This window comes from Balearica regulorum, chromosome 19 (assembly GCF_011004875.1).
Source record: "Balearica regulorum gibbericeps isolate bBalReg1 chromosome 19, bBalReg1.pri, whole genome shotgun sequence".
NCBI lineage: Eukaryota > Metazoa > Chordata > Aves > Gruiformes > Gruidae > Balearica > Balearica regulorum.
The window spans coordinates 6,169,403-6,188,894 of NC_046202.1; the positions used below are offsets into that span (position 1 = coordinate 6,169,403).

The 19,492-nt window shown below is 61.4% G+C and overlaps 1 protein-coding gene across 1 annotated transcript in view; it reads left to right on the forward strand.

Annotated features, from left to right (window-relative positions):
- The first annotated feature begins 356 nt into the window (after nucleotides 1-356).
- RTN4RL1 (reticulon 4 receptor like 1) overlaps nucleotides 357-19,492 on the forward strand; it is a 33,163-nt gene continuing 14,027 nt past the window's right edge. The window contains exon 1 of the mRNA XM_075771387.1: nucleotides 357-770. Coding sequence (XP_075627502.1) covers nucleotides 758-770 — 13 coding nt within the window. The 5' untranslated portion in view covers nucleotides 357-757. The remainder of the gene's footprint in view (nucleotides 771-19,492) is intronic.

Sequence of the window (19,492 nt, forward strand, 5' to 3'; positions counted from 1 at the left end):
CGGCAGGCACGGGGGGGCGGCAGAGCCTCGATGGGATACCGGGACACCGGGGGGGGGAGCTTGGCGCAGAGGGGACGGCGATGGGGGGGGGGGTGTGACAGCCGGTCCCGGGGGGGACCGCAGAGCCCGGGGGGGGGGGGGGGGGGCGGGAGGGCAGCGCTGGGCCATGCCCGCCGGTGGGGCGGAGGGGGCCGGGGGAGGGAGGGGAGGCGGGCGGCGTGGGGAACGGGAGCAGCGGCACTTTCACGAACTGTCCACGGGAGGCGGGAGAGGCGGCGGCGGCGGAGGAAGGGGGGGCCCGGCCGGGCTCGCCCAGCCCAGCCCAGCCCTGCCCAGCCCTGCCCGCCCCGTCGCTGCCCCGCCCCGCCCTGCCCAGCCCTGCCCGCCGCTGCAGGCAGCGCGGCACCGGCACCGGGCACCCCTTTATAGGCTCGGCCCGAGGGGGTGGGGGGCGGCGGCGGCCCCAGCCCCGAGGGGGCGGCTCCCCCCTAAAAGCCGGCGGCGGGACGCGCGGCGGGCAGAGGCGCGGCCGGCGCTCCCCGGTGCTCCGGGGCCGGCGCTCCCCGGTGCCGCTGCGGCTCGGCCCGCCATGCCCCCGCGGGGGCCGCTCGCCCGGGCCCCGGCTCCGCGTTCCCGGTGCAGCAGCAGCCACCGCTGCCGCCGCCGCTACCGCTCGCCGCCGCCGCCGCCGCGCCCGTGGCTCTAAGCGCCGCCGCCGCCGCCGCCGCCGGGAGACCGCGCCCGCCCCGGCTCCAAGATGCTCCGCCAAGGTGAGCGCCGCACCGGGAGGGCACCGGGTACCGGGGACAGCGGGGCCGGCCCCGAAGTTTGTCTCCCCGCTGAAGTTGGGGCCGCGCCGCCGGGCGCCCCCCGCCGCCACCGCGTTACCGGAGCCGCCGCCGCCACGGAGGTTCGGGCACCCCCCGGGGTCCCCGGGGAGCGGCACCGGCGGCGCACGGCGGGAGCACAGCGCGGCGGAGAGGGGGTGGGGACCGGGAGGAGTCGGGGAGACACGGCAGGCGCCGGGTCCCGCAGGACCGAGGACGCGGCGGGTCCCGCGGGCACCGGGGGGGACGGCGGGTCCCGGAGCCAGCGGGGCTGCGGCGGGCGCGGGGGGGCACCGGGGCACGGCGGGTCCCGAGACGCCGGGAGCACGACGGGTCCCGGGGGAGTCGGTGCTCGTCCCCGGTAGTGCGGGAAGGGGAAACGGGGCTCACCGGGGGACGCGGGGGGTTCGGCGGGGAAGTTGGGGCGAGCCGTCCCGTTCCGCCCCCCCGAGGAGATTCGCTCCGCTGTGACATCACGGTATTTCCATGGCAACCGCCTGGGACATCATAGGGGAGCTTTTTGACATCACAGCGAGGGGAGAAGCCGGACTTCCCGGGGGGTCCGAGGCGGAGGTGGGGGGGGACACGACACGACGACAGGACCCCCGGCTCCGTTGCACCCGGGCCAGTCCTGGGGAGATGCCGGGGACAGCGGTGCCATGTGGGGGGGACCTCAGCGGGACCCCCCCACACACACTCCTGTCCCACGCCCCAGGGAGGGGGCGGCCGCGCTGCCCCAGAGCCAGCCCTCGCCACCGCCACATGCCCCTCTCCGGCGAGGCTCTGGCAGCGGGAGAAGGTGCCAACGCCGCACCCGCAGCCCCCCGCAGCCCCTCACATCGGGTTGCGGACCCCCGGGCAGGGCAGAGCCCCCCCCACTGCCGCCCCAGGGATGCTTTTCCCTGCTGGGGGGGAATGTCACCTTGTGGCTGCGGGGCCTCGCGCTCGGATGCTCCTCTCTCCGGTTCCCGCCTCGGCTTTGTTCGGCATATTAACCCAACCAGGCTGGTGGTCTTGAGAATAAACGCCGAGCCCTCGGAGCAGCCCCGGTTCCCAGCCCCGGTTCCCAGCCCCGGTGCTGCTGGTTGGAGGAAAAGCATCATCCAGGCTGGGAAACCGGGAGCCCGAGGTGGAGGCAGGCGGCGGGGCTGCTGGCAGGGTTGCATCCGAGCAGGGGTAGCCTGTTAAGGTCAAGATCTACAGCTTTCATTTCTGGAGCTAGAAAAACAAAATGCAAATTGAAAAGCCTGTGGGCTAATGCAAAACCTATTCTTAAAGTTTTTGTCTTGTTAAGCAAGGAAATAGAGTGCCAAATAGGCTTTGTTAAGTGGCAGTCTAATTAATAATTTAAAATCTTGTAGCTGTCTTTCATTAGAATTTATCTGTACATCAACCACAAAATCAGTCAAACACACTCATTTATAAGTTAATGCCATTCCTGAATAATTCAACAGGCAGTTAGAGGAGGCCTCCATCCCGCCGAGAGGCTCTCCCCTCCCTGTCTCGCCATGGCCAGGTGTCCCCAGCCAGGGGGTCCCAGTCCCCAGCATTTGCCCCAAGTGGGGTGCGGAGGGGACACACCATGCAGGGGGGGCAAGGAGAGATGGGGAGGGCTGCTACTGGGGCGCGAGGCCGGGGCCAAACCCCTCGGCGGGGCTCGGGGACGGCTGGCTTTGTCGAGGGACGTGGCAGCGCGAGGCTGCGCTGGTGGGAAGCAGCACCGGCTGATGGTGGCACTGCCACTGCCACCGCCTTCCCCGTCCCACTGCCAGGGACTGGGGTTGGACTTGGGGCTGGGGGACATGGCAGGGCTTGGGGAACCCACCGGCGGTGTCGCTGGGGGAAGCAGCTCCGTGGAGGGGGGGACACGGCTTTGTGCGTGGTGCCGTGCAGGGCAGAGGCATTTGCTGCTGGAGGTTTGTGGCAGGACGGGCGGCTGCGTGGCTGGGGCAGCGCTGCGATGCCGGGGGGGGGGGGGCACTTTGGGACTCCTGTACCATGTGAGCTCCAGCTGCGGAGGCACCAGGTGACCCCGATGGGATTTGGGGTGGATTTTGGGCACCGGGAAGTCATTGTCGGTGTAGCAGCGGGTGACAGCCCGGGGTGCAGCTCCAGCCCGGGTGAGGATGTTGGCGGGGCCGGTGCTGTGCCGTGCACCCTGCCAGAGGTGGCCGCAAGCAGGAGTGCAATGCCAGTGATGCAGGAGAAGGAGATTTCCAGGTCAAGGATGACACCAAGGTCATGGGCAGCCATGTCCCTGTCCCCGCCATCGCTCAGCCCATCGATGGGGCATTCAGCCCTCGTCCCTCCCTGCAGGGGAGCAGCCGCCGGGCAGGGTGCGGGCACAGGCTGGGCTGCGGTTCCTGAGCAGGGGAGCTGAGAGCCCAGAAACCTTCCTGCTTATAAAAGTTTAATTTCCTAAAGAGCTGAGAGGAAGCCACAAGCTCTCTGTGCCCAGCGAAGCAAGGGGAGGTGGCTGCGGGGGGTGGGTCAGGATGCGGCCCAGGCTGTCCTTGCGGTGGTGCCGGGGGGAAGGAAGGGAGTTCGAGCAGGCGAGACCTGCCTGGACCTGGACCCGGGATGTGAAGGACCATTGCCGCTCGGTGACCCGCACCGATAGAGCCCGGCAGGGTCAGAGCCGCGGCCGCGCTCAGCTAAATGTTATTCCCACCTTTTGCCTAAAGCGCCGCACCCAGCACCCTGCGGTGCCATCCGGGTGCCTAAGGCTGCGGGTGACGCTCCAGGTGGCCTCGAAGCGCTGCCCTAAAAACACCAGTGAACCTGCCGGGGAGACGTAAAAATATGCATTTTTCCGGTGTGATTTCACACCCACCTTTCCCCAAGGCACCTGCCGGGGCCAGAGCCGGCGGCACGGGCCAGAGCCGCAGGCAGTGGGTCCCCGCGGTTTGCAGGATGAGGCCGTGAGCGGGATGTGATCACCCCAGGGCTGGGCAGAGACTCGGGCTGCTGGAAACGGCTGGAGCGCTGATGGGTTTTGGCAACAAGAGCCAAAAAACCCTGTTTTGAGGCAAAAACCGGGCAGGGAAGCGTGGGAGCTTGGAAGGTTATGGTGGTAGCCGGGTGCAGCCAGGACCACCCCCCCATTGGGATGTCCCTGGGGGGGGTCTGCTGGGGTGTCCCCAGCTCCTGGTGGTACCCCAGCCAGCCCTGGAGCAACGCAGAGGCAAAACTCCCGTTGCAGGGGAGTGACCCAGGACACAGCTGCTTCAGCCGACGTCACCCATCCCGCTCCGCCCCTTGGAGCACCCTTGGGTGATGCTGCTCCCCATTCCTGCTCCAGCTGCCCCCAAACAGCCAAAAACTCAGGCTTTGTTTGCAAAGTGCAATCCCAGGGCTTAGCTGTGTTCGGTATAAACTCTGGTTATTAACAGCAGATTATGTCTTTAAAAGCGCTTTGGTGAAGCAGCAGGCAGCAGCAGGCAGCGGCAGGCAGGCGAGGTGCGGGCACCAGAGCGATGGTGGCTATTGTTTGGGTTCCCAGAGGGCTGCTGCCCTGACCCAGCACCCGCTGAAGGGGGCTGGCATCTGATTTAAGAGCAGAGGCAACAAGTGGGAGGCCGGGAGGCCACGGGGCAGAGCCGTGGGCGAGGAGGAGCCAGGGGGTCTGTGTGCCAGCGTGGGCAGGGGGTGCAGGGCACGGTCCTGGGGGGCACCGCTAGGATGCAGGATGGAGCATCCTTGTCCTCTCTGGTGAGGGTGCTCCTTCCTTGCTTTTTTGGGTAATGCTGCCCAAGTCTAAGGGGAACGAGCCGGCTTGGCCCCAGGTCCCTCTGCCAGCAGAGTGGCTGGTGCCATGTCCCATCTCCCAAATTGAGGAAGCGCCGACACCCCCACCCCACCGTACCATCCCCGCGGAATGGCATCGCCATGGAAACCCGCAGCCCTGTGCTGCCGCCCGGCAATCGGGAGGACACTTTTAGGAATATTATTTTTTACTGATGACAAATGATGGAGGCTCGGCGCTGATGGAGGAAACGCCTGCGCCCAACGCTGGGCATTGCCTGCCCTCCCCAGCGGCTGGTCTTCCTCCCGTCCGTTTTGTCGAGGGCAGGGCATGGCTTGGCACATGCCAGTCCAGCACCGACGACATTGCCCGCGTGTTAAGTACGGGCAGCAGCAAGCGGCAGATGCAGGATAGGGAGATGCAGGGGGCAATCTTCTTTGCGCAGATTAGGATTGGGGGGTTATTAAGCAGAAAATGCTCCATTTGGTGTAGAAAGCTCCTTTTCCTCTTTAACAGCACATGTGCCCGCCGGCTGCTTGCTTCCCGGCGGTGTTGGCACGGCGGCTCAGAGCCGGCACGGCAGCTTGGAGCCAGCCCAGCTTTGGTGAGCGGCTTTTTGCGATGCTCCTGCCCAGACTGGTAGTGCCGTGACCACCCCAGTAACTCCCAGAGCCGAAAGCTGGTTGCAGTCAGAGCCGCATCTCTTCCCGGCTCGTGGCCAGCAGCACGGGATGGCAGCAGGTTTTGGCCCCCGAGAGGTGATGGCGCGGCAGGCTGGGGGGCTGTGGTGGTCCATCGCATCCTGATGGTGCCTGGCCATGGGGAGAGCAGGGTGCCGGAGCTGGAGGGCATCAGAGATGCTCCACGTGCACCCCAAGTCCCAGCATCACCATCGGACAGGGGGGCTGCAGCCGTTGTTTACCAGGGAGCAGCGGCAGGAGGGAATTTGGCTGCTGCGCTCGCAGGGCTTCTTATGGAGGCAGCCCTGCAAGCGGAGGGGAGGTGCCAGCGGCTCCGCCAGCCCCATGTGCTGCACTTGGGAACCGCTTTTTTTTTTTTTTTTTTTCCCCAGCTGTGTTTCCACTGCTGTTTGCACTGGTTTACTCGGGGAAACCCCAGCCTCGCGGCTATGGGACCCCCACGGTGCCATCTGAGGGGTGCAAAGCCCGTCCTCGTGCATGGAGAATATCCCAGTGCTTTTTGGCCCTGTGACGAGCCCGCGGTGGCCCGGGTGAGCTGTCGGCCACAAGCCCGTCGCCCGGCCAGGCATCAGCGAGCACCTGGGCATGGGGATGCACTTGCACAGGGCAGAGCCCCTCTGATCCCCCGGCGTGAAGGCACAGGGGCTCAAATGCTGCTGGCTGCATCTGCTGCCTGCCACACTGCCAGCTCCTGTACCCCCGAGCTGCCCTGCCTCCTTCCTGCCCGCAAATTCAGCAGCCCATGGGGTGCTGGATACAGCCACCCCCTGGGCAGCACACCGGAGCCGGGAGAGGGGCCGGGATGATCCCCCCTCGGCAGGGATGTGCCGGGGTGTTTGTGCTAACAAGCCCGGCGTATTATAATTTCAATGGAATTTAAAAAACAAAATAGTCCTCAGACAAACGGCTCCGCAGTGCCTCTGCCAGGCCCTAAGATCTGCTGCTATCTATTTTTTAATAATTGAGGGTAATAAATATGTATTTCTTTCTCCTTTCTCTCCATACTCCGCAGCTTGTCAGCTCCCTGCGTCTCTCCTCTGATCAGACCCCATCTTTGCCGTGCGGAAAGAAAAAAAAAGGAAAAAAAAAAAAAGGGAAAAAAAGAGAGGGGAAAAAAAAAGATCCTTTAAGCAAAAAGGATTAAAGCCTTGAAAGTAGGTCTGCCCGAGCCGCTCGGCTCTCCCTGCTCCCCACCAGCCGCAGCCAGGGCCAGGGAGGAAGGTGCCAGGGCAAGAGGAGCATCCCCAGGCAGCTGAATCCATCCCCACGGGGTGTTTGTGGGTGCAGAGCCCGGCTGGGCAGCAGCAAATCCCGCCGGGAGCCGGGCTGCGGCTGGGCAGAGCCACCGGGCAACTTGGCAAACCGCTCTTCAGAGCCAGTTCCGCTTCAGCGCCAAATATTCCCCAGCGCTTTATTCCCTACGGATTTCAGATGGGGATGCTGGCCCGTAAAGGAGGGGGGGTGTTTGATGGCAGGGCCAAGCATGGGGCAGGCTGTGGGGACCCCCCTCCCCGGCCGTGGGATGTTGGGGTGGAGGAGGCGCTGGTGTGAAGGAGGCGGCTATTTATAGCTTCCCTCGGCTTTTGTTCCTTTTCCAGTAGAGCTCTTCTCGAAATAGAAACAGCGCCGGCTGCGCGGCCGCTCCCGGGGCACAGCGTGGCCATGGGGGGCACCTCCCGGCCCGGGATGGGGGGGACACCCCCTGCCACGAGGTGCCGTCGCATTGGGCACCCCCTCGTCCTGCATCCCTTGAGATGGGGCTGGCGTGGGATGGGGAGGGGGAGCTGCCCCTCTGCAGCCCCCTCTGTGCTGGCGATGCCCGTCCCGACCCTGACGGCGGGGGGAAGGATGGCTGTGGGGGGAGCAGCTCTAAGGGGGGGATCACACCGGGTGTCCCCGGGGGAGCGGGTGCAGCCTTTGGGAGCGCCCTGGCAGGTTCCATCCCTGTTTTGCAGCTCAGCCGTTGCCTCTGCTCTTCCCTCCCAGCATCCGACCACCCCCCCCCCCCAACTCTGATCAATATAGCTGGGAAAAACAAAACAAAACAAAGTAAATATTTAATACGATCCAGGGAGCCACAGCGAGCGCTCCCCCCGTCTGTCTCCTCCGCCAGCCGCTCGCAGCAGCTCCTCGGCCCTAATGAGCCTGAGTGCAGCCGGGATCGATGGCGAAGGCAACCTCCGCAGAGGGGTCAGGTCCGCCACGTCCCCCCCCGTGCTGTGCCGGAGCCGAGGCTTGGCCCCCCCGCCCCCCCCAGAGCTGCCTGCCCTCCTCCTCCTCCTCCTGGCCTGCTTTTCCTCTCCTGTGTCCCCTTTGTCCTCTCAGGCTCCCGGGAGGGACGAGGGCTCTGCAGCCATCCCTTGTCCTGCTGCCGCACGGGACATGAACCGTGTCGGGCATCAGCTCCGGGCTGGGCGCTTCCGCAGGGGTGCGGGATGGGGTGCAGAAAGCCAGTGTCTCTCCCCGCACTCAGGGAGCATCTTCCTCGTGGATAGGGGTGCAGAGCCCAGGGGGGCCCAGACACCCCCGGAGCTGGTGCTGGCTCCCTAACTGGTGCCGAGACACTATCCCCACTCGTGGTGTGACCAGACCTGCTGTCTCCTCCTCCTCCTCCTCAGCAGCCCCCTCGCCTCAGTCCCCCCTGGGGACCTGCATCCCCTGGTGTCCCCCAGAGCCCCCGAGTGCTGACACTGTTTGGAAAGTGCCGGTGCCGGGGGGCTGGCAGAGTGGCTCCGGCGATGCCGGCGTGAGACCTGCCTCATCGCACTCTGGCTCCACGTGTTTTCTGAGTTCGGATGGTCCCTGTTGCTCCAATGCCAATGATGTCAGAGGGGCACTCGTTAACTGGAGCTGCCAAATTGCCTGTCGCCCTCACACAGCCGACCCCCGCCAGACAAAGTCCCCAGCAACCTGTAGGCAAAACTCAAAAGGAGCACGTGGCTGTGCTTCTCTGCCACCACTAGCACTTCACAAATTGTTTTTCCGTGGAAAAGTCAATCATCTTTAGTTGCAACCCGGATGAACCCTGGGCTGAGTGCTGTCCCCGGGATGGGATGACAGGAATGTCCGCCGTGGCCGATGCCCCTCATCCAACCCTGCCAGACCTCCAGCGCTGCGAGGAGCCCCGGCTGGGCTGCGCTTGGGGATGGCGACTGGATTTACAGCTGGGAAACAACCTGGTGCGCCCCAAACACAGAGCGGGGAAGGTCCTTCCCTGGCAACTCTGAGACCATCTCATGTCACCAAGGTGATATCAAGCATCTTCCCGCAGCTTGGGGGTCTCCAGGCAGGTGGGGGATGCAGAGGTGCCGGGGCAGGACTCCCCGCTGGAAGGACGGCAGCAGCGGCATGAGCTGGGACAGCGGCGCGGGTCCTGCGTCACAGACGCAGGCTTGTGGCAAGGTGCCGAGGAAGTTTTGCAGCAGCATTAGAAAATGTTGACATGTTTTTTGAAACAATTTCAGATCTGATATCTGCGCCAGATTGAGTTTGTAACCAGCTTTATTGTTTAAGCCTGCTGGGATTTCATCAAAGGCGTCTGCTGTTTACCCAGAACCATTTCATTGGAGAAAACAGCAAACAGACCTGCATTTCTATCTGATTTCACTTTTTCCTTTTCCTCCTGAATTTAAGTGCTTGTGAAAAGCATGGCTGATAAGGCAGAGCAATGTGGATAAATCCCAAGGACCGGCTCGGCGGAGGCTCCACCAGCTGCTCCAAGTTTATTAATAGACTGAAGGCAGTTGCAGGACCGGCTGCCGGGCTGCCCTAGCTGGTGTTGGGATCTCCATCCCGGCAAGTTGAGCCAGGTCCTTTAGCTGGGATGCTAAAGGACGGGCAGAGGATCCACACAGAGCTTTTTTACCACTTTCAGTGTGACTTCAGATTTAAGCTATGAAGGAAGCGATGTCTGTCCCTCCCCAGGGAGCGGCAGTGACCCAGGCGAGTGATGTGCTCCATGACAAACCGGGCCAAAGCCGATGTAGCTGCGGGAAGCAGAGAAAAATGAAGGAGACACCTTCGAAAGGGGCTCTGGCATAAACCGCATTAATCCTCCTCACACCTTAGTCCCCGGGGGCCGCCTGCCCGGCTCTGCCTTCTGCTCATTGCTGACCTCGGAAACATGCCGGAGAGGAGGGTTGGGGCTCAAAATGGGGCTCAGGAGGGTTTTACAAGGAGCTGACCCAGGGGCTGTGGCCCCTCCACCATGGGTGGCTCTGCACTGGGCACAGCTGCTTCATGGGTGCTCCTCATGGTCACCCATCACCAGCATCATTTTTCCCTGGGGTTAGGCATCTTCCCCGCTTGGGAATGCTCATCCCTACCTTCTCTGACCTTTGGGACCGGGACACGATGGGCTGGGGGCCGGGGAAGTGCACCCCACCGCCTTTCCCTGGGCCCTTTCAGCATCTCCCGGCCGCCTCGGAGCCGGCGCTCCCTGGGCGGGTTGTGCCAGTGGCACCTCTCCGGTGCTCTGAGGGCTTGTCTCTTCCATCGATCACACCTGCACAGTGACAATGTAATTTTTATCTCCGGTTGTTTATTTCTCAGACAGAACTACTTGTAAATTCCAAGAAGAATATATATCCCCGCGCGTGACAGATCCAGCACACGGCGATTAATCTGCCCTCTTAAGACCTGAATGCAAAAGTGTCCCAATGTCACTCCTGGACGGGGTGTTGAGCCCCAGGGCAGCACTTTGGGGACGTGCAGGGACCTGGTGGCAAAGCGTGCCCTGGTCCAGGCGATGCTCCTCTATTACTTATTGCACTCGCTATCAGCTCCAGTGGTCCTCAGCCGGTGCTCGCAGCCGCCCTGACTCTCCGGGCTCAGGCTTCAGCTCCTCTTTTTGGGAGGTTTATGCAAATAGGGCTTTTTTTTTTTTTTTTTTTTTTTTTAATTACTTGCCCCTGCTGCTCCACCGTGCCCCAGATAGCAGAAGTGCTGAGGACAGGCGTTTGCATCAGGTCTTGCAGCACCCGTGTCCCGGCCGCCCGGCCAAGGGGAGGAGGGATGCGGCGAGGGGATGGCCTGAGGGGAAAGGGGCAGAAAGCAGCTGGCAGAGGCCGAGGATGGAGAGTTGAAGGTCCTTTAATGGCCGATACCTCCGCGCCACGCTAGCGAGGGTGGGAACCGGTGCCCGGCAGACACAGGGTTGTCCCCCGCCTGAGCACGGACCTGTCCCCGGCAAGGGGCAGATCAGGGATCAGGGTGTCAATCTGGGCTCTGCAGCAGCCCGCAGTCCTGTCGGCAACACCCCCCGTGCCATAAAGCCGCTTATTTACAACCTCCTACTCGGGAGCATCTGGGAAGCGAAGCGCGTCATTTCCAGAGAGAGCAAAATGCTGCATATTTCAGTGTCTTTTGAATTTTTTAGGTTTCCCTGAACTGTGCTAATGGGTTGGCGGTGGCGGGGGGGAGGCGAGGGCCCAGCCCAGCTCCCGGCCTGCCTTGCTGCTCCGCCGTGCGGCCATGACTGCATTGCTGCTCTTAAAATATTCAGTGCTGTTGGCCACAATTTCACAGCGGGTCAAAGCGCGCCGAGCCAGCAAGAAGAAGGGAAAGTGTGACAACGAGATTAACCCCGGCCCGGCAGGCCCCCTCCGCGCTCGGCAGGCTGAGCACGATGTGCTGCGGCCGCCTCGTCCCAGGGGACGGGCAGCGAGACCGGGGGAGGCCGCAGCACCCAAAATGCCGCTGGTCGCCCTGTCTGGTGCTGCGTCCTGGGCGTCACCTCCAAAATGTGGCAAAGGGACAGTGGGAGCGTCTCGGGTCCCAACGGGAGGGCTGACCATCCCCTGGGCTCCAGCAGCTGCCTCCTTGCTCCAAGCTGCTGCAAAGCCGGAGCCGCGCCGGGTGCCTGGCATCGCCCTGACCATGCCGCCAGTTGAAGGGCTGGGGATACCCCCAGGTCTCGGGGATGTTGCCAAGAGCCCTCAGTGCTTCTGCACCCCGAGCCATCGTGGTTCCCTTGCACAACCATCGGTTAGTGCTAATGATGGAGCGGCAGGTTTACGATGCAAAAGAGCAGCCGCTTGAACCTGAAGGGGATTGTGGATGGGGATTTAATGATACTGCCGTCGGCCCGCAGTTTGCTCTACAGTTGCTGGCTTGTCTGCCAGGCTTTTCTAAGAAAACTTCTGGGGCTGGGGCGGGGGGGAAATGAAACAAAGCAAGTGGTCTGTGCCACCCATGCAAGGGGGGATGGTGGGAGGTGTCCATGCACCAGCACGGAGCCCAGGGTGGATGCTGCAATGGGCTCAGCCCCGGGAGCCACGTGGTGTCCAGAGGCTGGTGACCTTCAACAACTGCCCCTTGTCTGGGCCACGTGCCCTGGAGCTGGGCTACGCTGCATGGCCAACTTGTCCGAGGCTTGGTCTTGTGTCTCCTGCACCTTTCTTGGCTTGAGGGTCCCGTAACTTCAGAGCTCACTGACAGTGGCAAAGATGATCTGCAAAGCCCTTCTTCAGCGGGAAACGTAGTGACAAAGGGTGAGGAAAAGGCTGAGGTACTTAATGCCTTCTTTGCCTCAGCCTTTAATAGTAAGACCAGCTGTTCTCGGGGTACCCAGCCCCCTGAGCTGGAAGACAGGGTCAGGGAGCAGAATTAAGCCCCATAATCCAAGGGGAAATGGATAGCGACCTGCTACACCACTTAGACACACACAGGCCCATGGGGCTGGATGAGATCCACCCAAGGGTGCTGAGGGAGCTGGCGGAGGTGCTCACTGAGCCACTTTCCATCATTTTTTCCATCCGAGGCCAATTGTATGAGGTTCAACAAGGCTCAGTGCCGGGTCTTGCACTTGGGTCACAACAACCCCAGGCAACGCTACAGGCTTGGGGAAGAGTGGCCGGAAAGCTGCCTGGAGAACAGGAGGTTGAGGGCCGACCTGGTCGCTCTCTGCAACCGCCTGAAAGGAGGTTGTAGCCAGGTGGGGGTAGGTCTCTTCTCCCAAGTAAGAAGCGATAGGACGAGAAGAAATGGCCTCAAGTTGCACCAGGGGAGGTTTAGACTGGAGATTAGGAAAAATTTCTTCACCGAAAGGGTTGTTGAGCACTGGGACAGGCTGCCCAGGGAAGTGGTGGAGTCACCAGCCCTGGAGGTGTTTCAAAGTCGTGTAGATGTGGTGCGTGGGGACTTGTGGGCTTGGCAGTGCTGGGGTAATGGTTGGACTCGATGATCTTAAGGGTCTTGTCCAACCAAAACAATTCCATGATTCTCCTTGTGTGCAAATGTGGTGTCGTTTGCAGGAGGTGCTGCAGCTGCTGGATGCTCTCCTGGGGTTTAATGATGCTATGGCTGAGCTTATTGAGGTGTCCTCAGGGTCAGCCCCCAGCTCCCCACTGGCCTCCGGCAACAAGAGGCAGCTGCTGGGTTGGGGACTCAGGCAAGGCGCTGCCAGCGCAGTGACCCTCATGCGTCCCGGGCGGCCACCTCCAGCCCAAAGGCAACCAGCCCTGCGACGACAGCGCCGGCACTGCCCTGTCCCTGACTACATCCACTTGGCCCCAAAATCTCGCTCCCCAAATGTTCACGGGCATGTTGGCATCTCTGCCGTTGGTGTCCACTGTGAGCCGGCCCCAGGGGTGCCCTCCCGCACCCCGTGCCGGCGACGAGCCAGGCTCTTCTCCCTAATTCTGCTTGATCCCTGCTAATGTACCAGCAGATGTTCTCATTATCCATTTAAACATATAATCCTCCCCTGAATCCCGCTAAGCTCCTGGCCTCCCTGATACCTCGTGGCAGTGCGTTCCACAGGTTAATTATGCATTTTTAATTAATCACCGAGCAGAAAGTGATCCATGAGTAACGGATACGAAGCTCCAGCAGCTGGGAATAGTTGCCAAACCGTCCCCAGGTTGAGCCGCGCCGGTTTCACTTCTCCCTGAATAACAAACCCGGCTCTAAAAATTCCCGGTTTGTGGATCAGACATGACCGGAGGATGGGACAGAGCCGTGCCCGTGCGGATGGGACCCTCGTGCCCCTCCAGCGGTGATGTCCCCCACCAAACGGGGAGGAACCACGTCCCCGCTGGAGCCGTCTGGGTCCCACCTGGGAGCGATGGAGCGAGCACGGAGGGGAGGAGGAGCGAGGCAGAGAGGGAAAGAAATCACATGTTGTTTTTAAAAGGCATTTTTGAGTGAATGCTGAATAGGGTTTGGGAAAATTGCCTTAAAGGCCTGTTCTCTGCAGGGACGGAGCTTTTCATGGAGCACGAGTATTTTGAAACTTAATTGCACATTTGCACGGGCTAGTGTTTTTATTTCTCTCAGGTCTCCGAGGTGGTCTTTGAAGATTGCTGTCTCTCTGTAATGGTTTTCTTTATCTCAAATAAATTCCGCACACCTGCGAGGTGGAGCTGCTTGAAAGAAATGATGTCGAAATTGGCTCTCGATTTAATAAATCTGCAAATGGAGCTGGGATGCAGAGAGGCGAGGTGGTTGGTGGGGCCGGCTGCGCCTCCTCCCCGCTCCCCACCCCTGCTCTCCCTTCCCCTCTCCTGCCTCCTCCATCAGCTCGCTTTCAGCCTCTCCACGGGCCGGGGCGAGCGCGGGGCTGAGCGATGAGGGTCCAGACCCCGCGTTCCCCCCGGCAGCCGCTGCCGGCACGTCCGAGTGGGCTCCGGCTGAACGCCCCGCGGTGCAGACCCCTCTAACGCCCAGCCGGCCGCACGTTACCCCAGCACAAACCCACCCGTGCTTCCGAAACCGGTGGCGAATGCTGCCGTTGAGCGAGCGCTTAGAGCCCTGCCACGCGCTTGCGAGCGTGCCGTTCTGCTCGGCGATGCCGGCCGGAGACGGTGCTACAAGCTGAATGCCAACTACCCCAAGGACCTTCCAATGCCGTTTTCTTTCCTGGCTTCAGGACTGGGGTTTGGAGCTGCGGTTTGCTCCGGCAGCTCCTCCCGCAGCCCGTCACCGCACGCCACCGGCCATTTCTCCTGCTCCAGTAATCCATGCCGTGGCTCTCCAGCTCACTGGGGGACGTTTAGCCGGCTCTCCATTTTGGAAGCAGGGCGAAGCGCCGGAGAAACGCCTGCGGCACAGTTCAGTGGTGCTGGCTGTGCCGCTGCAGCAGGCAGAAACAAATCCCCGGGCGGCCGGGGCAGCGTGTGCCGGGCAGCCCTGGCTGTCAGGCGGAGAGGAATGGGCGGCCACGGGAGTACACAGACAGGTTAATGGCAGCCGCAGATGCTGCACAATTGGATTTTGCCTCCCCGTTTCTTAAGGAATCAGCATCTCTCCCTTGCTCAGAAATCTGGCGGTCCCACTCCTCTCCCCGGGAGCCTCGGTGGCAGCGAGGTGACATGTCACCCATGGAAAGCACCTAAATGCTCGTTCAAAATGCTGCTTGCTGGGCTCCCCAGACACGAGGTTACCCGCAGAGGCCGTGTTGCCTCCTGCACAAACCCCGGCTGCTCGCACTCGCTCAGCTTCAGGCGAACAAGACGCCGGGTGATTTTATTGCATTGCTGGATTTTGTTCCACTCTGTTATTCACCACGATTGAATTTGCTGCCGCAGAGGCAGGAGCCGGCCCAGCCAGAGCTCCTGAGCCGCCCTCACCGCTCCGGTGGGACCCAGACCTTGTCTCGGTATCTCAGCCCTCAGCTGGGTCATTGGGTGCTGGTGCAGGAACCGGGCACTTGTTTTTCCTCCTGCTGTGCATCCCAGCGCGATCCAGCTCCCTTACCTGAGCCAAATCCTCGCTCTGCTCCACTTTCATTCGTTGACCTTGTAAATGCTTTCAGGGAAAGCACCCACCTTCCCAGCTCCCTCCTTTTTCTTTCTCACCCGATTGTGTCCCTCCGTCCTCATCTCCCTGAGTAGCTGTCGAAGTTTCGATGCCGTGCGCATCACCATGGTACCTGAGCCCCTCGGCAGAGCAGAAACCTGCGTCCCCGTTATACAAACCCTCCCCAAGTCACGCTCGCCGGTTCACAGCATCGGTTGGGAAACGGCACTTCATCTTTCTCCTTCCCTCCTTCTCAGACTTACGGAAAGAGCACCTCGGGCTCTCCTGAAATGGCAGTTTCTTGGCCCGATTTCTCTTTGTGCTGGAAGCTGTGTGGCGGCGGGGCCGGGAGCATCCCACCTTTCGGTGCGAGTGGTCTTTGATCAGTGCAAGCCTGTGCGGTGGCACCGCTGCCCCGCTGCCCCCCTGCCAGCACCATGGCCGGACCAGCCCCAGGACCACAGCTTCGTCGTGCCCCAAGCCCTTAACGGAGCCGCGGAGCCGTTCCGGGTGTATTAGGAAACACAGCTGGGAGCTCCAGGAGCGGTTGGGGGCAGAGCCGGCCGGGAAGGCTGCCGAAGCCTCGCTCCGTATCGACAGCGATAGCTCTTCTTCCCCGCTGCCTGCGCCATCGCCTCTGCCCCATGATTGAATTAGGGGGCTGTAACCCGCCTCCCTCCCGGCCCCGGTCCCTGCCGCGCCGGGCTCAGATGCTGAACTTGAGAGCCATAATTTAATAAGTCTCAGGCAGACAGCGCGCTCGGATAGCCGTCGGGATCTCTCGCCTCCTGCCCGCCCAGCGATGTGCTGATTTATGCTCCCAGGCGACAACTGGGATTTTGCCCGGGATTTTTAGTCTGCCAGGATGTGTTGCTCTTTTCCCAAAGTGTTGCTTTTTTTCCCCAAAAAAAGTGGGAAGCTCGTGGGGTGAGGCAGGAGCGGGACTGTGCAGGCTGCGGTTGGTGCAGTGTTTGCCTGCGTGACCCTTCGTTAGGCTGGCCCTTCGTTTGCAGGAGGAAGCAGCAACGGGGAGCGGAGGGACCCCGTGTCCTTACGGCAGCGGCCGCTCTCAGGCTTCCTGGGCACAACGAGTTAAAAGTTGCAATTAGTAAAGTGCTGACGATGGGAAGGTGGGGTGGGAAGCGAGCGGCACTAAATGAAACCTGAAAGGTTATTCCAATAAGCGGCAGCGCGCTCTCCAGCTGCGTTCGCTTTCCTGGGAGCTGGGGGACGAGGGAGGGGATCCAGGGAAGGGCGAGAGACGCTGGGCAGGATGAGGTGCTGCTCGAGGATGCTCAGGCGCCAGCGAAGCCCGGGGTACATGGGGGCTGCTCTGCCCCCTCGCCAGGAGAGCGGCAGAATGAGAAAATTTTGCAGGGGTTTCTTTGTAAACACCCCGGAGGGAAGACCATCGGAAGCCGGCAGAAGCTCGGCACTTACTGGAGTGAAAAATATGGCAGGGGAGTCAAAGCGGGGGGGGGACAGGCCACCGTGCCCCAGGGATGTTCACGCCAGCGCTGAGCCGGGAGCGTGGTGCGGTGGGTGCTGCCCGTTCTGTTCTGCGGCCCCTGCGGCTCCTCTGCAGGGGCCGAATCCTGCAGTGGGCACGGAGCCCGGTGCCCCCCACATTTGCATGGGGACAATTTTGGGGAGTGGCACGAGCCACGATGCTTTGTGCCGGGGATCTTTGTAGGATGGAGAATTGGCCGTGAGCCGCAGTGGGGGCTGCAGGAGGGAGCAGAGCGGAGCTGGGTGCCGGGATGGAGAGGAGCTCGGCAGCGCGGGGGTTCCCGGGAAAGGCGTTTCTCTTCCAGCTGAGCAGGCAGGAGCCTGGGCAGGCGGAGGCAGCCAGCGGTGGCCTCTCCCCACCAGACGTAGCTGTGCCAGCTCTCCGCTGGTGTGACACCACGGTGCTATTATTAGACTCCAGTAGGTCTCTCTGGGTAGCTGCGAACTCCCCGATGCCTCCAGTAGCTCAGCAGATACCGTGGCGAAGCGGGATCTGCTGGCACCGGTGGGGACGAGAGGCCCTGGCGAGCTCAGAGGGGGTGTGGGTGGCAGCGAGGGGTGGCAGAGCCCCCCACCCCGGCACAAGGGCACGGGGAGCTGCGCACCACAGCCTGAGTTGGAGCAGCAAAAGGGGATTAGTTGTCTAATGAGAGGTTTGACTGATGAAGAGGGCACTGAGCCCCTGGGAATGCTGGCAGTGAGGAGGGCAGAGCTCGGGGGTCGGTGGTGACCAGGAGAGATGCTGCCCCAGCAGAGATGCGGGATGCAGGGCTCTGCGTGAAGCCGCACCTAAAAGCCGCAGCTGAATTTCACGGCATCGCTCTAAAACGGAAACACGATGCTCCATCACCACCAGCTTCGGCAGAGGCATGGGGGAAGCGCGGCGGGGCCGCAGCGTACCGGGACGCCCCATGCCACGTTGGAGGAGGGCTGGGGCTGGGGACACATGGCGTCTCCCCGCTCCCACCCTGTCCCCCAGCCTGGTTTCCAAGCAGGAGTGTTTAAATGCCTTTTATGTTGTGACTCAAATGATGAAAGGCCCAAAAATGGGACTAACAAATACGAGTTGTACTTCAGAATAAAAAAACCCATGAAAGCAGCAGCTGCTGTCATAGGAATAAATTGTATCAACAGCGATCAGATGGGAAGTGAAAAGTCAGAATGGAGTTGCTCCCTCTTTCCTGTTTCCAGTGAAAATGTCTGTGTCCATGAATTTAGCCAGAATCAGGTAGGATGAAAGGCTTTGTCTGACAAGGCATTTCAAAGCATCCGGGAGCCTCCAGAGAAAATTTGACCACTTGGACAGGGAAACGGAGCCCCTCAGTTTTAATGAGCATTTCAGTTGCCTGCCTTTATCCTTCTGCCAAGATCTTCCTCTTTTTTTCCGCCCCCCCCCGAAGCCCCCCTGATTTCTGCTGTTTGTGATTTGTTTTAACTTTGCAAAACATGCATTTAAGCAACACGACGTGAGGAGGCCGAGGGTAAAACATCCCCGTCACTCCCTACAGCCCAGCCTGTTGCTTCTTGCCATAAATACCTCCCCACTGCGGCTGGCCTGGCCATTTTGGCTGCTGCCGGGTCAGCACCATGTGCCTGCAGCCAGCACCCTGGCACCGGCACCCTGGCACCGGCACCCTGGCACCGGCGCAGCTGCAGCCCCTTAGCCCTCTGTGAGGGTGCTGTGACAGCGGGGCCGGGGGGGAAAGCAGCCATTTCCCCCCCCCCCCCCCCACGTCCCCCCCTTTTGCAGGAGTTTAGCCATCCACAGAGATGCTCCTTTGGGGACAGGTTGTGTATTTTAGGAAGAGCCCAGCTGAGCATCAGTGAGCAGCGCTGCATTCCCAAAGGTTGTGTCCGGTTCTCCCAGACCAGTTTGCTCAGCCTGCCCAGTCCCAGAACGATGCTGACAAACTGGGAGGGGGATGAAAAGATGCTTGCTCACCATACAGGGATCAGGTTTGCTTTCGAAGGCAGATGGCAGCGCTCAAAGCAAACTCTTTATGTGTGCTGTGAGCCAGCAGGCACAATCCCTACGGCCATCCTGCATGCCCCTGCTTCTGCTGACTCAGCAGCTCAGAAAAATGGGTGTCGCTGCATCCGCAGGCAGACAATGCCCCCAGCGCATCCCCCAGCCCTTCCCCAGCTCCTTCCCCAGCACAGTCGGGTTGGACGCTCTCACTGCTCAGCCATACCCCCCCGCAGTATTTCTCTGCAGCTGTATTCCTAATGGGAATTTTGGGCTGGGGGCTCCAGCCCGTCCGTCCCCAGCAGGAACATCTGCTCCTGGAGAGAGTCAGGTACCACCGGCACGGAGGTGTGCACCTGCCAGCCTGCAGTACAGCTCTCTCTGGATGCAGCTGCAGGTTTTTCCTTACATTTCTGGCTAATCTGCCTCATCCTGGGGCAGTCTTGGGGGATGGATTGGCGAGGGTCCGATGCCCAACTTATCCATCCCACTGCTCGTGCAGACGAACCCTGGTGTGGGTGGCTTTATGCCAATGCACGCTTCGTGCTCACCGTTATTACCAAGCAGAGAAGGGATCATAACAGGATTTATAACGACTTACTGAGAAACGGGCTCTGATTAGCTTGATGGGAAGTGGTGGGCGTCACGCGAGGGGCATTAGCAGCCGCCGGCAGCAGAGCAGGGCTCCAAAAAGGGGAGGGCGAAGGAGCTCGGCCCCACTCGCGTCCCATCACTGCGACAGCCAGGCCGTGAGGGTTGTGCCGTGCATCAGACGGGAGCCTTGCCAGTCACAGGGAAAGCAAAGACATTGGCTTTGAGTTTTTAATTGGCTCCTAAAGCAGTAGGAAATCGCTGGAGTCAGTGGAGGGGCAGGACTGCAGGTCTGGCATAGTCTTCTCCTTGCTCCCTCCACGTTTAAGGGGGCTTTGGCACCTCAGGCAGCATTTCCCTGCCCGCATGCTCCCCTCCAGCTCCTCTGCACGCTCACACGTGGCTTCACGCTGTG